This window comes from Meleagris gallopavo, chromosome 12 (genome assembly GCF_905368555.1).
Source record: "Meleagris gallopavo chromosome 12, MGAL_WU_HG_1.1, whole genome shotgun sequence".
Taxonomy (NCBI): domain Eukaryota; kingdom Metazoa; phylum Chordata; class Aves; order Galliformes; family Phasianidae; genus Meleagris; species Meleagris gallopavo.
The window spans coordinates 6,534,285-6,549,428 of record NC_139415.1 but is presented as its reverse complement, the minus strand read 5'-3'; the positions used below and the strand labels follow the sequence as shown (position 1 = coordinate 6,549,428).

The 15,144-nt window shown below is 40.9% G+C and overlaps 1 protein-coding gene and 1 long non-coding RNA gene across 2 annotated transcripts in view; one reads left to right on the top strand and one right to left on the bottom strand.

The window, feature by feature from the left end:
* The window catches only part of LOC146543543 (uncharacterized), a 106,109-nt gene that overhangs the window by 54,767 nt on the left and 36,198 nt on the right, over positions 1-15,144 (top strand). The gene's annotated exons all lie outside the window — the stretch shown is intronic.
* Positions 12,731-15,144, bottom strand: part of ALDH1A2 (aldehyde dehydrogenase 1 family member A2) — a 54,463-nt gene continuing 52,049 nt past the window's right edge. The window contains exon 13 of the mRNA XM_010717272.4: positions 12,731-14,947. Within this exon, the coding sequence (XP_010715574.2) occupies positions 14,875-14,947 (73 nt within the window). The 3' untranslated portion in view covers positions 12,731-14,874. The remainder of the gene's footprint in view (positions 14,948-15,144) is intronic.

The following is a 15,144-nucleotide window of genomic DNA, read 5'->3' as shown; positions in this document are numbered from 1 at the left end:
TGATCAAATGGTATTTCTTTGTTTAGATGCTAGTGGATAACCAAGATCATGCCCTGCACGGTAGCAAGCTACTAGGGTCAATTTCAGGCAAAAAAAGCGCTGTAATTATTGCACTGTGGGCCACATGTAAATCAGCTCATCTCATTTACTTAGTGCCTGCTTGAGATTGCAGTTCTCAGGAAAAGATGGCCTAACTCTGCAAGGCATAATACGATGCTGTGATGCATATTCCATAGTATTTCTCTCGGCACAATACTATTCTAATAGTAACATATTATATTACATATAATATATATGTATATGTTATATGTATTGTAACATATAACAGATTATATTTACATTTTGTCTTTCTTTTTTTGGCACACTGCATATACTTTAAAAAGACTGTAATCCCTTTTATTTTTTAGAAAATACATGAAAATATATAGAATTAATAAAGCAATCATGAAGAAAAAGCATTCTTTGTAAGTTACAAATGATCCTTGCAAAACTCCACTTATTTCCCAGTAGACTTGTATATCTGTTGCATACATGCAGAATAATTGAATTTCAAGGAAAGCATTATTACAGCTCTGTTACTTGACAGATCTTCTTATTGTTTCTTCCACCATATGTAGAGATGCCTTTCCAATTCAGTAGATTTTGAAAGATCATTCGGAGGAATAACATCAAAGCATACCTTGCATAGCAGTGGAGACGCTTGTCTTTGAGAAATACTTTGCATCTCCTAAGAAGTGACAGCTATGCTCTCCACAAGAACACACGTAATTGCTTATCTGACCTCCTGTAAACTGCATGTCCCCTCTGACTGGCTCACTCTCCTCTCCCATGTTTATGGGAAGGCCCTGTCTGACAGTTACAGCCCTATCCCAGCACCGCACAGCAGACCCTGCGTGCTCGTGGCTTCTATGGGCCATGCATGGCCTGGAAGCACCCTTAATCTTCCACATTTTCCTACAGTGACACAGCAGAAGCTATGGAAAACTGAGGGTTAGAGTAACCCTGCCCAAGCCATTGGGGAAACCCTGGTCTGGCACATGTGACAGAGCTGAGATGGGCAGTTCAGCCAGAGGCACTGGCAGTGGTAGTTTTTGACGATGTGGGCAGTGTTGAACTTAATTAATACTGGTTGTATTAATTTCTTGCTCTCATGTTTGCACATTTCATTATGTAAAAATTTCCTTAAGAAATTCTGTAGATTTTTAAATGCAGTGTAACGATACAGTCTATGAAGGTATAGTTCCTTTAACTATAAGTTTCCTTAAAATCCATCATGAAATCCCTACCTTTTTGTCACATATGCACAGAAAATAGATGTACACATCTGGGAACTTAACACTGTATTCAGTCAAATCTTGACTCACCTAAATAGGTTTTAAGCAAAACACTGTGTTTATTTAAAAGAAGCATACGTTGCATTCCTCAGTAGTTTTGGTGTTTGTTATGTAACAGTGGGGTTGGTATTAGCTACAGTCTACTAAATTAAGCATTACAGATTGCAAGTCCTGTTTAATCTGATAAAATTAATCTTTCTCTCTACATAGCAGTTGTTAAAAATGAATGCATTGTCATCGTATTTCACAGTTACCAGGAGCATCTATCTTTGCTTTTCCAACCTGGAAAGCAGAAATGAAATGCAACCCTAGTAAGGAAACATAAAAGTCAGACAGCTCCTGCTCTCAAAGCAGCAACATGACGCCCCTAAAAATACTCCTCCATATGAGCATTTGTTTCTCAGTTCGGGAAGGAGTCATCTCTCTCACAGTGCTCCTGGAAGCACTGGCACTTCTTGCTTGCTCATCCTGCCTTGGTAGCCTTGCAGCAGCCCAACTAGACCTGTGATTTGCGCCTGCGTGCAGAGAGCACCGTCGGGGCCCTACTGGGAGCTCTGAAGCAGGAACTGTGGGTGGGAATCATGTTTGAGGGTGAAGCCCATCCTTAACAGTCAGGCCTGACTAAAAGGGCAGTTTGCTGCTCCTCAGAGGTACGACAGCCTCAGGGGGAGGCTCAGCTGTGGTGGGGAAGGCCTTCAAGGAGGCCTTTGAAGCTGGGCTGGGTGGCAGCAGTTTCTCTGATGGCAGCAGTGCTGCTGGGGAGCTGCCCCCCACCCTGAGACCAACGGGGCTGTGTGGGTTGGGCATGGAGTGGCTGGGAACAGGGGCTGCAAGCTGGAGTCTGCCTCCAGACCAGCTCATCTTTTTGCAAAATGAGTGTGTGGGCTAAAGCAGAGGACAGCATGTTGACTTGGTAAGGGTATTAGAAAGTGGTATGTATGCAGAGTAACTGGAACTTGAGACAGGAGGGTTGTGTTTGGTTTGCCTAGTTAAAAAAGTGCACATGCTGAAGAAGCTTTCTGCAAGAGACCCCCAGGGGCTCCTCACTGCAGTTCCTGGAAACTACCCAGGCACTGGGGGCTGGAGGCAGCAGGGCAGGCAGGCCGAGCAGGTGCTTGACACCTGATCACTCCTAGGGGCTGCGCGAGGCAGATGGGGACAGAAGTGGTGATCCGTTCCAGCATATTAAAAAAAGCAGCAGATCATGTATTCTCTGGCTGCGTATGTTTTCTGAAAGGAAGATAAATCATCTTGTATATGGGTCTGCTTTATTTTCTTAAAAGTGTGTACTGAGTGATTAAGCTTCTTAATAGCAACTACACACAGCCTGACAGCTGGTATTTTAATGATGATACAAGTGTGTAAAAAAAACACAACAGATAATCTAATTCCCTTAATAAGTTACATTAAAATTGTGTACATACATGATGCAAGCATTGTAGTTGTTTTCCCTGTTTATAGCAATCTTACAGCTGTTGCTTTGCTGGGATTAATTTGTCTCCAGGGGATTTCAACACTATCCTCCCTAGTGCATGTTGAGAGCCTGTAATGTCATGTAATCGGGACCATATTATTTTTGTCAAAATCTCTGGGAGTGATGTAAGAGGAAAAAGGAAACTAGCTAACTCCCAACCATTTGACCAGAGGTTAAATTAGTCTTGGCCTTCTCCCAGCTGGACCTGAAGATTTTCAGTCAGACATTATTCTGCCCTGCTCAAAAAATTTTCTTGTCTTTTCTCCCTTCTCCTCATTATTTTTATTTATTTATTTTTTTACCCATGTCACGTGTTTTCTTTAATGCTGTTCTTAATTGTTGAGGAATACATCTTTGGGACAACAGATGTCACCTACTGGAGGATGTGATTTTTTGTTCGTAATTCCTATAGATTCCATATGGAGTGACCGACACAAGCAAAGAAACTCATTCTGACTAAAATTTCAGTAGGTCATGTTACCATGTGCAAGAAAACTTGCTATTTTAATTGCTTGTAGTAGCTGCAGAATTTCCATGCAGTGCAGTGCGGGTTGCCACCAGCATGGCCCTTTGTACAACTCCTGGTGCCTTCTGCCTGTTTACATGATATTCTGGGATCATGCCATTGCCATGTCTTGGTGGTATGAAAGTCACTGCAGACTATTTCAGACCATGCGCAGTCTGAGAAGCTTCTAGAAGTGAAAAATAACCAGCATAAATTGTGTGTATTCTCACATGTACTTCTACATGCAGCACTGTATTCTAGTATGGAGGTTTTTCACATTTGTGCGTACATATAAAAGGCAGAAGACGTAAGGTTTGTGAAGGTTTTTTGATTGTTAGGAAATAACTTCGCTTTCATTGCAAAGGGCTGATATTGAAGTGCTTTGTTCTATGAGCAAGTGATGTCAGAAAGGATTAGAAACAACATTAGTCTGGCCTTTTAAGAATTCCGATTGCTTATCACCATTCTTCAGTGTGGAGAATGGGTTGTACTGCCACAAGAGCAGATTTCTAACCAGAGTCAGCTGGATTGAGGCAGTCATGGCAAGAAAAAGTTACTTGTGCCCTGTACTGTGAAGCAGGTTCAGAATGTGAATGAAATGGGAATGAACAGGAAAAGAGATGCATCTGGGCATTAAAGCCTTGGTGGGAGTTCAGTGGTATTCATGTCTTTGCAAAAGTTCCAGCTGTTTCTTACTGTCTTTTTCTAAGCACTTTTCTGCTCATGCCAAGTTATATATTTTAAAGGTGGATTGATTTTTGTGTAATCTGTTATTTAAAACCTCTCTGTTGTGAAAAACTGCAAAAAGTTCAAATCTTATTGGTAGCCAACACAGACATAGTTTGACTGTTCAAAGATGAGAACCATAATCAGAAGATGCTGTTGTGTAAATCAGAGTAGCACATGTTGGTACTGGGTGGTCATACAGTGATGGTCATATAAAGAAACCTGACTGATAGACTTTGAAGAATAGTTACAATACCAATCCTGTCAAACACTTAGTCACTATCATATTATAGTAAAAATTATAGTAGTTATAAAGTGTTCGGGACGTGTGTTTTTCTTCTAGTTAAACCAATTTCTGAATGCTAGATTTGAATGAGAATCACAAGCAGCTCTTGTTGAAAGAGTAAGAAAACAGGTGGGGCATTTGGAAATTATACATGACTCTTACATTGATATACCAGCATACAATTTAAGTTTCTAAGTAGTTGTGTACTTTTTGAGATTCCTTAGCATAATCTTTCGATCCCTGTAATCAAAGATGCAATTAATTGCTGTTACACGTTGGTATGTTTTCTAGTTCATGTACTCTTGCAGTTCATGTAGTCAGAGATTCATTTTCTTTTCCCTTATCTCTGCTGGGTGGACTGAGGCTGCCTCATGGGAAGTTAGAATTCAGGAGTGACCATGCAAATTGTTCTCCCTGGGAAGAAGTTGAAGCCTGACCGGGGGATGCTCCCTACTCTTGGGAAGAACACGGCTTGCATCTCATCACTTGTTTGCAGTATCTCAAACACGTTATTGCAGTTGTGAATGCAGCCAAAATGCCTCTTGTACCCGGTACCTTCTAGGATTAGAACTATGCTGCTAAAAGAAAATACCAGAACTAACAAGAGCAGACAACTTGTGAGATTAAACAGCGTGCATTCAAATGAAAACGCTGCAGCCTGAGCGTGTGAGTGCGTAGAAATAAAAGAATAAATGCATAACTTAATATTGTATTTAAGAAAAGTAGAGAAGTTGCCACTTGGCTCTAGGGAAACAGGAAACAACACACTGAAACTGTAGTAAAGTGGGACAAGCACTGAGAAGCTCATTTGCCTGGTGAAAGTTGATGGCATTATTTATTAAATGAGAGATCTTGCAGTGAGTATAAATATGTACAAATGAATGGTTGGTGTGGCTATTTGTAACAAGAAAAATTAGACCCCCTACTTAAGGTCTTAAAAGATCATTAGTTCCTAAGAATTTCAAGTGCTTTTCCCAGCTAATGCTTGTCAGAAGTGAAAAATATTTCAATTCTGCTTCTACAGATCTTTAGGCAAACAGAATTCCTCTTGTGAGCATTTTGTCAGTTCTCCGTATGTCTTTGCACATATTATTTTCTTCTTTATGAGAGTGTATTTACTGTGTTTTTATGTAAGCAACATAGATCAGGAAAAATCCAGTACCAAGCAGGGCAGCTGAGCAGGGAGTCAGGAGGTCTCCGTTTGGTTGCAGACTTTGCAGCTGATTTTCCTTGGGATGAGTTACTGCATTTGTTTTTCTCATTCAACTCCTTGTCTGTGAAATGGCAATAGTAATTATTTTTTCTGCCTTTCCATTTTACACAGAAAATCTTCAAAGCCCAGACCAAGTCTGCAGTGTTTGTTGGGGATGGTGGGGCCCTGGTTTTGATTGACTGCATGCAAATAATCATGTGATCAATTAATATATTTTTTCTTTTTTTTTTTTTGTGCCATGATGTGTATGGAGCACTGACAAAGCTGATGCAAAAGAAAACAAGTATTGTTATCCCTGCAGGCTATTGCAGCTGAAATAACTATTTTAATAGAACTGTCAAAGATGAGTGCTTACCTTGCAACTCTGCATCTCCCAGTTCTGTAGTATTCGGTTCTTAACATCCAAAACATAGTTAATATATTTGTAAATATATTCCATAAGCGATGTCCACATCTACATTTCTACAAAGGGAGGACAAGTTTCTTTCTAGGGCTGAATGTCTTGAGCATCCTTGACCTAAATGAACAATTGAACCAGATCTATGGATTCGGATTCTACCTGGACTCTGGAAATTCTGAATAATACATGAGGTTTATGTCTATGTAGCTTGATTTCGTATGTACAGAGGAGTCTTTCCATCTAGATTTCTAAAATTAATAGGACTTAAAGGACACGACTGTAGAAGGGCTGTGTGGGAGGCGTGATGAAGTGCACGACTTAGAGCAAGGTGTGAGGCTGCATGAGGGGTGCTGGGACTGCGGGGAAAAAAGGAGAAAGTCTGTTCAAGCCACACGTTTCCATTTCCCTTCTGCTTCCCTCATTTCATCCTGGTTTATCAATTCTCTCTGCTCAGCAGTATCTGCAGTTGTTGAGCTACTAACTTCCCTATGACTGTAACGGGAGATAGTTTGTGACTCAAGCTGAAGTGTGCAGGCATGTCTTCCAGAACTTCTTATCTTCACAGCAGGGAAAGACTTCGTAATGGATGGAAACCTATCAAGTTTTTGTGATTGTTATTATTTAATTTGAAGATCACAGAAACATATTTGAACAATGAGTTCTGGCTGTATAGTACCTACAAGCTACTGCTTGCTTTTCTGATAAAAATAGACTACAAAATCACTTGGTATGAAAGATGTGTTGGACTGGTCATTTCCAGTTTGTTAGCATGTTTCTTTGCAGGTGAAGCTAATTCTGACTTGCTGAACACTGCCTACTGTAACTGAGTCCTGAAAGTCAGTTATGTTCACTGCCTTGGGCAGTCTAAATTAACTGAGGAACACAATGTGATGAGAAGCTGTTGCCCAGCCTGCCCAGCTTGCAGTGGCAAAGCTGGAAAATGCGAGCAGGGACCGTATGCACAGGGAGGTGAAACATTCACGCTTTGCTGAATTGGAATCTCTGGAGGGGAATCATGTGCTCCAAGATGAGTGAAAACGAGGAAAAAGAAGTTCATTAGTGAGAATAACAAGAAAGAAAAGTTAATGGTCCAGAAACTTTGTATAAAAAGACGACAAATTGGAAGAAGCCATCCAATTTATTTTCCTTTGTCAGGCAGAATCTGGTGGTGGTTCAGCATCCTGCGCTGCCCTGCACTGCAGTTCTTAATGCCAAACACACTTTCACAACTAATGCATGAAATCTACCTTTGGTCTTCTGAGTTCTGTGTACAAAATGCTGAGAGCAGTGACTTTGTTATGGTGACTTAAGTTGTTGCCCCCCAAAAAGGAAAAAAAAATTAAAAATAAAAAAAAATACAGAGCAAAGCTCTGTATATAAGCTCCTACTTATTTGTCAAAGTTCTAGAAGCACTGTGAAATCTCTCGGCCAGTAATCCTAAAACTTTTACTAACTTTCAGCAAAGTGCCACCTCCCAAGCAGCTTCTGCTGTCCACAGTATGAATTTTGCATGGGAAAGAACGAGGGCCCCAAATGTTTGAAACTGCTTGCTAGAAGGCTGGCTGGTAATTAGTCTTCCCGGAGTGGACATTGTAAAAACAAATCATGGAGCCATTTGTTGCTGTTCTACCTAAGAACACAGTTAAAAGACTCTCTATGCCAAAACCCTGAGAAAAGGCTCAGGATGTTCTTTGTGTTTTTAAAATAGAAATGATCCAGCAACCCTGTATTTCAGCTGAGTGCACCAGCCATTCTGTGGTGTGTGTACAGATCACTTTCAAGGAAGAAAGCAGGTTGAGAAGCAGGATTTGTGGTGGTTTTGTTACCATGTTTTTATGTCTACTAGAGTATGAAATTAACTTAAAACAATCGGTCCAGAGCCTTAACAATAAATTTGCTCCAGATGTGGGAGATGAGAGTGTATTTCTAGGTTGTTTGAAAGGCTTTGGGCAGCTTGCAGTCTGCTGTCATTTTCTGAGAAGAGTGATCTGAAATGGCAGCACCAGAGAGGTTCACAAATGGCAGTTTGAACATTGCCTAAAAAAGCTCTTGTAAAAATCAATTTTACCCATGGCATTTCCTTGGCATTTTTTTCCCGTAAGTGTCTGGCAAACGGTGCAAGGGAAGGACTTCTAGAGAGCCAGGACTGCAGCAAAGATAGAGCAGGGACCTCTGTGGGTTTTGCTGCAGTTTCATTTATGGGAATAGGTGGTTCCATACATGTTGATGTGGTCTCAGACCTGGCTTATTTATCAGTTCCCAAGACCTTCCTAGGAGTAGTTTCCTGTGGCACTGTGGAGAGAAGTGGGAGAGATTGTCAGAAATGAGTCTGTTGCTCCAGCTGAGTTTCATGCAGGACAGAAGGAACATGGTGCTCTCAGCAACCTTGATAGACTTGCCTCCTGCCCTGTGCAGGATGTGGCAGTCCCTGAGATAGGCAGTCCTGCTGCAATGTAGCATCCTTGTGCTCAGGAACCAGGGGTCCTTAGCTCCGGGGACGTACATTTCTTTAGAGACTATGTAATTTTCTCCCCAGTTTAGCAGTCAGTTTTCTTTAAAAGACAGTATGCACATGACACTGGAATAATGAGGCTGGAACAGTTGGGCTGAAGAGTATTTGGTGACTTTTGTGCACTTTTTGGAAAACTTGATTTGCATAAAGATTGTCTGATTAGTCCCACAGCAGTACAGCCTGTGGATAGGGTATCCCACTATCTAGCCCCATATCAGAGCCACCCTTATGCAGTGAATGAACAGCAGTGAGTTCTGACCATCAGATGCAAGGGGAATGCTTTAGCCATTGTCTCTAATCTGCTGTTTGTTGTACCAGGGGAAGTTCAGGTTGGATATTACAAAGAATTTATTCTCAGAAAGAGTGGTAATGCACTGGGAAAGGCTGCCCTGGGAAGTGATAGAGTCACCATCCCTGGAGGTTTTCAAAAAAAGCGTTGATGTGGCACGGAGTGACACGGTTTAGATGAGCTGACAGTTGGACTAGATGATCTTATTTGTCTCTATGATTTTATGAAAGTGGGAAACAGCAGAAACTTCAGAGAAGATCCTGCTCTATGTTCCATCTTGTGGTCCCAGGAGAGTCTGAGAAAATCAGCAGACCATGAGTTGGAGCCCTTTTGCCAAGGAAGGCAATGCAAACAAATCAACTTTATGTTTGCAGTGACAGTGAGCTGCACGTGAATGTCTTGCTAATGAAGGTGCTGTAGGAGATAGGAATTCAGCCACACATACAAAGAGTGGGGAAAAAACCCAAAATGAAATGAATTATATTTGCACAAGTTACACCAACTTCATCATGAGGGGGAAAGAGTGTGGCTAAGCAAGGTCATTAGAAATGATAAAATTGTGTGTGTTTGTGTGTATGTGCCTGAGTACTTTGACAAAAGCAAGCCGTGGATTGTTGAGAGGCCAGAGCAGCTAAGTTCTTGCTTTCTTACATAGATTAATTGCCAAAGGAAACATTATCCAAACAGTTCCACTTCAAAGGCAAGAGACAACCTTCAGGGAACTTGCGGTACTTTCAATCTGGCCAGTAACGAAGTGTAAAATGTAAAATATACATGTTTAGGAAGTAGGACACATGCCGTTCAAGACAGGCCTTTCCCATGCTCTCAGACCAGTGCAGCTTCATTTGATGTGCAAATGCATGATGTGTGATCTGTCCTGGCAATGCGCTGCCTGCCAGCAGCACAAACATTTCACAAGCACCCTTTTGGGTTCCTTTGGCGTGCTGTGTGCACGGCCTCCTTGGCAGTCTCTGCAGCTTGAGTTTTTCTTACCATGTATTGCTGTTGTGGTTGCACAATCCAGGTTTGTTTAGCAGGTCTCATTGAGAGACACTAAGCAAATAAAAACGTCTCAAAACTAGTAGGGAATTGCAGGATTGGTGATAGATACTGGGATTAAGTGACAGTACAATGAATTGTTACAGTAATGCTCTGAGGAAGACATCAGTAACACAGAACTCATCAACCCTTGAGCCAGATTGTTGCAGCAGATGTCCCAGCCTTCCTGTGCACTGGAAACTTCTGGGCATTACGTCTGAGGGCAAGGGACCTCCATCACGTGTTTATACATGTCACCTGGAATTGGGTGCAGTAATGTTCCCTGGAATGCTTGCTGGCACTACAGGCACAGCCAGAAATAATGCGCATTGTGCACAGTGTAGGGCAGCCTCTCACTGTCTGATGGAACTCATTCTATAAACCTGTGGCAAATAACTGCAAATGCTCATGACAGAGAAGCAGTGGTTCATGAGTGTAGTCCTTTTCAATAGTGCTTTGGATGGTTTTAACTTTGTTGATAACAGAAAAAGATAGTTGTGGTCTTCACAGTGCAACTGGTGTGTGTAGTACCTGTGTGGGAGGTTGGTTTCTAGTGTGGGTTGTGGATTTAAACTCAGCTGTGTGAACTGTTTAAGAATTAATAGTTCTTACGAGTCAGTGACATGTGGGTGTCTAATAGTAAACTGAGGGGATTTGGGGCACTAGGCAACAACTGTAGTAATTTAGTCCCAGTGTACCAAGAGGTGAGTGGTCTTTTGCCTCTGTTCCTGGAGGATATGTTCTCTGGGACAGATTCTCAGTCCTATGTGTATGCATAGCCTACAGCTTGCTGGAGGTAACCACGCACTGGTGCTAAGACTGCCCCAGCATCGCAGCTCTGGCTGTGCTCTTCACTGCTAAAATGGCTGAATGGGTACTGCAGCCACATGTAATAATCCGTAGCTCATGTAAGCCTTGAATTCCAGTGTGTCAATTCTGGTCCTCTGAGAAAAATTAGGCAATACATATTGAAACCAGCATCCCAGCGCTGTATGTTGTGCTGTTTGGAAGAAGAAAGTGGGACCCCGTCACCTTGTAGTAGCAGATCCTTCAGTTCCATGGTATTATATCACTATTGTCACATCAGCCAAATCCTTTCTTCCAAATGGCCCAACTGAAAATTAGTGAAGTCTCCCACTTCGCTTTGGAAAGCTCCAAGTTTTCTGGCAGAGCCACACATAGTTCCCTAATATGTGTGTGCTGTCGGTGGATGTAGAAGATACAGTGAAGACAGAGAAGGAATGTGTTTAATGGGGACGAGGAAGAAAGATGCATTTTATGCAGCTGTAGTGTAACGTGCTCAGGGAAGTCTGTCTGAATTGACTGGGAATGCTGATGGCACTGCAGAGCCACAGAGGCTTTTCCTGCTTCCTGGTGGAGACAGCTCCAGTTGTACTGCACTGTGAATATCAGTCATTGTGGTATAAAGATGTTAAGAGAAAAATTGCTTCCTGTGTTGATAGACTTAGCGTGCAGTAAATGGAGGTGTATGGATGCAAATGTACAGTGGTTATAAGTGTAGCTCTCCAGAGCTCTCGCTGTGATCATGCAGAGAGAGAAATTGGTGCTCTGAATTCAGTGTTATTATGGGTTTTGTTTTTTTTCAGGATAGAACAGAGGAACAAGAGAGCATTATAACACAGTGCCTCCATATGTGCAGGGCAAGTTGTTCTACAGTGGCCTCTGTGGGGAGAGGGAGGATCTTTGTAAGATCCATCCTTGTGGTGTCAGTGCTATTCAGGTAGTATCATATCCATGGCTTTGTCTGAAGACCACAGAACTGCAATTGCTGCCCCTTTTCACATCCTTTTTCCCAGAAGCAATGCACCGACTCTCACTTTGCTATACCTGTGTACACATTTATTGATGCATTTATTCTCACCGGCTGGGGGCCAACAAGATGTTAATTTACTATGGATTGAAGTTTGCTTACTTTATTAGATGACAGTACTCCACGCTTTCAGTAGTTCCAGGACAACCTTTCCTCCTTCCATTCCATTGATTGTGCCTTGCCTTGCCTTGTGACTGGTTGGGGTGGTGGAACAGGTTGCAGGTAGGTCAGAGGGATAGAGGGGAGGGAATATACAAAGTGCTGGCTGTCTACGCACAGACCCACAGCAATGCTGCACATGGTACTGGGTAAAACAAGTAGAAATGAAACTGTTTAATGTGTTCCTGATATTGCATACTTTCTTTTTGAGAATGCAGTTTCACTCCTATTGTTCATTTGTTACCTTTCAACCAATCTGTTTTAGTGAAGTGACTTTATCTACAGCAGTTGCCTGCAGAATGTGGGTTAAACCAACAGTGTTATCCTGTGCCAGGTACAGCCAGTGCCATTCAGTAAAGCAGCCCAGCGCTGCTAACAGAGTAGTTACTGTATCTGAATTGGCACTATTTCATATGAGCAATGAAAGTAACCCTGCATTTAAGAGACGGCTAGAGGGGAGCAATGTACTACCTGGCCCTGAGAATTTCACTGGTATCAAATTAAGTCTGTCCTTTCCCCCTGTTTTAGCCTTCTGAAATTAAAAACAAGCAAAGCACCAATCCATAAAAACACCTGGGTGTTAATCTAGTCACCTCTGTGACTCACTGTACTGGAGAAAGAAAAGACACTTCTAATTGTTTTAAACATTATCCAAAACTCAAGCTGTGATGCAGCCGTTTGCAAGGGTGCCCCACTGGCTCTGATGATTTCAGACCTTCCCCAATAGCTAAACTTTGTGACCATAACAGTGAGGATGAACTCTGGCCACGGCCTAGATCTGCAATTCACAAGTGTTTTTCATACAGCTGCAATAATATTCTAGAAAATGTAATTGGCCTTTTACTTCATTCACTTCTGCAAATGAAAATAAAGCTACTGTGAGAGCAGATCTTTTGCTAAGAAAATATTTTTTTAAATATTTTTATAGCTCTGTCAACAATAAAGGAGTCTCACAGTCTAAAGTCTTTCTCTAAACCTTTTTAATGGAAAAAACTTCATAGAAAATATCCTTTTACTTTTTTAATAACATATAACTATATACATGATTAAAAACTGTAACAAAAAGCTGCAGGGACTGGAAAAATGTTTTGTTGGATCCATGCAGATGGTACATTTAAAAAAGGAATTCACAAATCCATGTACATCAAATGGAGCTGCACTTACAAGGTTGGAAAAAAACATGGCAACTCTGTGTTATTTACCTGAATGTACAGGGAGTAAAGCACAGACATACAAATCACACAAAAAGAATACAAAAGAGTACACAGTGTAAATGCTGTTACCACAGGAGATCTCTTTTTTAAAGTAAATAGGACAAATGAAATAAAATCTCCTTTGCCACATTTTACATTGCAGTTTAAAGATAACTAATTTCTTACTTGCTGTACTCTTAACTCTGACATACGCTACAGTACAAGTACATGACATTTGCATTTAACAACTCAGGAATATTTTGATTCATTTTCATGTCCGTGGATGTACTGTCATTTCTGAATAATATCATGTATATATATTGCTTTAAAAATACATACACAGACTGACATGAGTTAGAAATACAAAATACTGAGGGCTACAACACTACAAAGTGCTGGATACTCTTGTTCTGGTCCAGCAGTATATTTAAGGACACACACAACTTCAAATCTAAGAGGAATTGTTCAGAGAATAAAGAAAAGTAATGTGCAGAAGTGATGACTTGCCGAGTCAGGGCTGGAGTTTTCAACAGGCTGTAGTACAGACTGCAGCTAGGAAAACTCTTACACCTGAGGCCATCATTTTGTCCTTAAACCCCACAGAATGTATCTACAGATTATTTACTGCACTTTTAAAATACACTGTCTTAATTCTAAGTTAAAACATAAAGCAAAACCATTAAAAAAAATTGGGGAGTTCTGCAGCTAGAAGGAAGGAGACAGTGTTCAGTTTGTTAATCGCAAGTTGGAAGAGATACTATAGGCAGCAGAAAATAGTGTGGCAGGTCTTAAACATCTCATTTTTAAAAGAACTTGTTCATATCTTTATCTTGGGCTGAACAAAAGCCAAATGTCTTTGAAAAGTACAATACCAGCCAGTAAGCTCACCTAAGGCTCACAAGTATGGTGCAGATGGCAAGCTCTGATTCCATAAGATAATAAAATTAAACTGACTTCTTTGCTGGGTTCATCCTGTGGCAATGAATACTGGATGATTTTCAGTGTAATCACAAACACTTTACTAGCAGACAAACAAATGGAGACTGTGTGTGCAAATACTTGCTTAGAAAAGAAGGGGAAAAAAGCTGAAAAGAACAGTGATAACAACAACACCACAACTAGGCAGTGAAAGCTGAAATGCTCTGTATAGCCCTGGGATCTGTTCCTGTCCTCCTCAGCACCCTCTCACCCTGTCTGGCCATGCTCTTTTGTCAAGCAGGTAAAACCTTTTGAGTTGCTGTAAGTGAGGGAGGATTTCTGCTTGTAGCAAGTCATAAAATAATAATTAAAATGAAGTTTGAAAACCGAAACATTGTGGGTTAAATCTCACTGGTAAGTGTATTTTGTTGTCCATATAACAATATAGTTCCCTCCCCAGTTTAACATCTTAATGTGAACATGCTCATTGGAAGGTTGCCTATCTAGAATTTTTTGTCTGGTTACAATTCAGTCTTTCATTTCTTAAGAACATCCATGACACTTGATTACTATTCACTCCTAGCATTTTGCATAAATCTGGTTAGAAAAGGCCTGTATGAAATAAGAACGTTAGAAGAAGGCAGGTCTATTTGAGAAGGCAACTTGAAAGCAGTGACTTATTTTATTTGAAGAAGAGATAAATGTGTGTGTGCATGCATTTGCGTTCAACGGTTTTATAGCTAAAACTGTTACTGATGCCCAACAGCAACTTCATCTTGTTAAGATTTGTTTTATAAAGATGTAATGATTCTCAAGAGAGTTTTATGAAAACATGCAGAGTTGGTTTGCATTAGTTACGCAATTATGTGCCCAGTACATATGCTGCAACTTATTTTCTTAAATACATATTGTGTAACACTTTTTATTCCTGAGTGCTGGTCTCCATAAAGAACAGAGAGGGTGGCATCATGTGCTCTTCTGCGGTCTTGCATCATTTTAGGAATTCTTCTGAGGGATCTTTATTGTCACTGTTTTAACTTCAGAATATTCTCTCAATCCGCTTTCACCCCTGAAAAACAAATCACAGCATCAACTTAGACCTGAAATTAATTCCTTATTGAGTAAAACCATGTTAAGTGCTTTCTCACCGAGGATATGCCCTACATTTCTGGCATAGGTTTCTGCTGTACACTGATTTTGTACAGATTTCTTTTCATGGCATCTTTTCAGAAAACCTGAATATGAAGTTATGCATTAGGTCAAAAG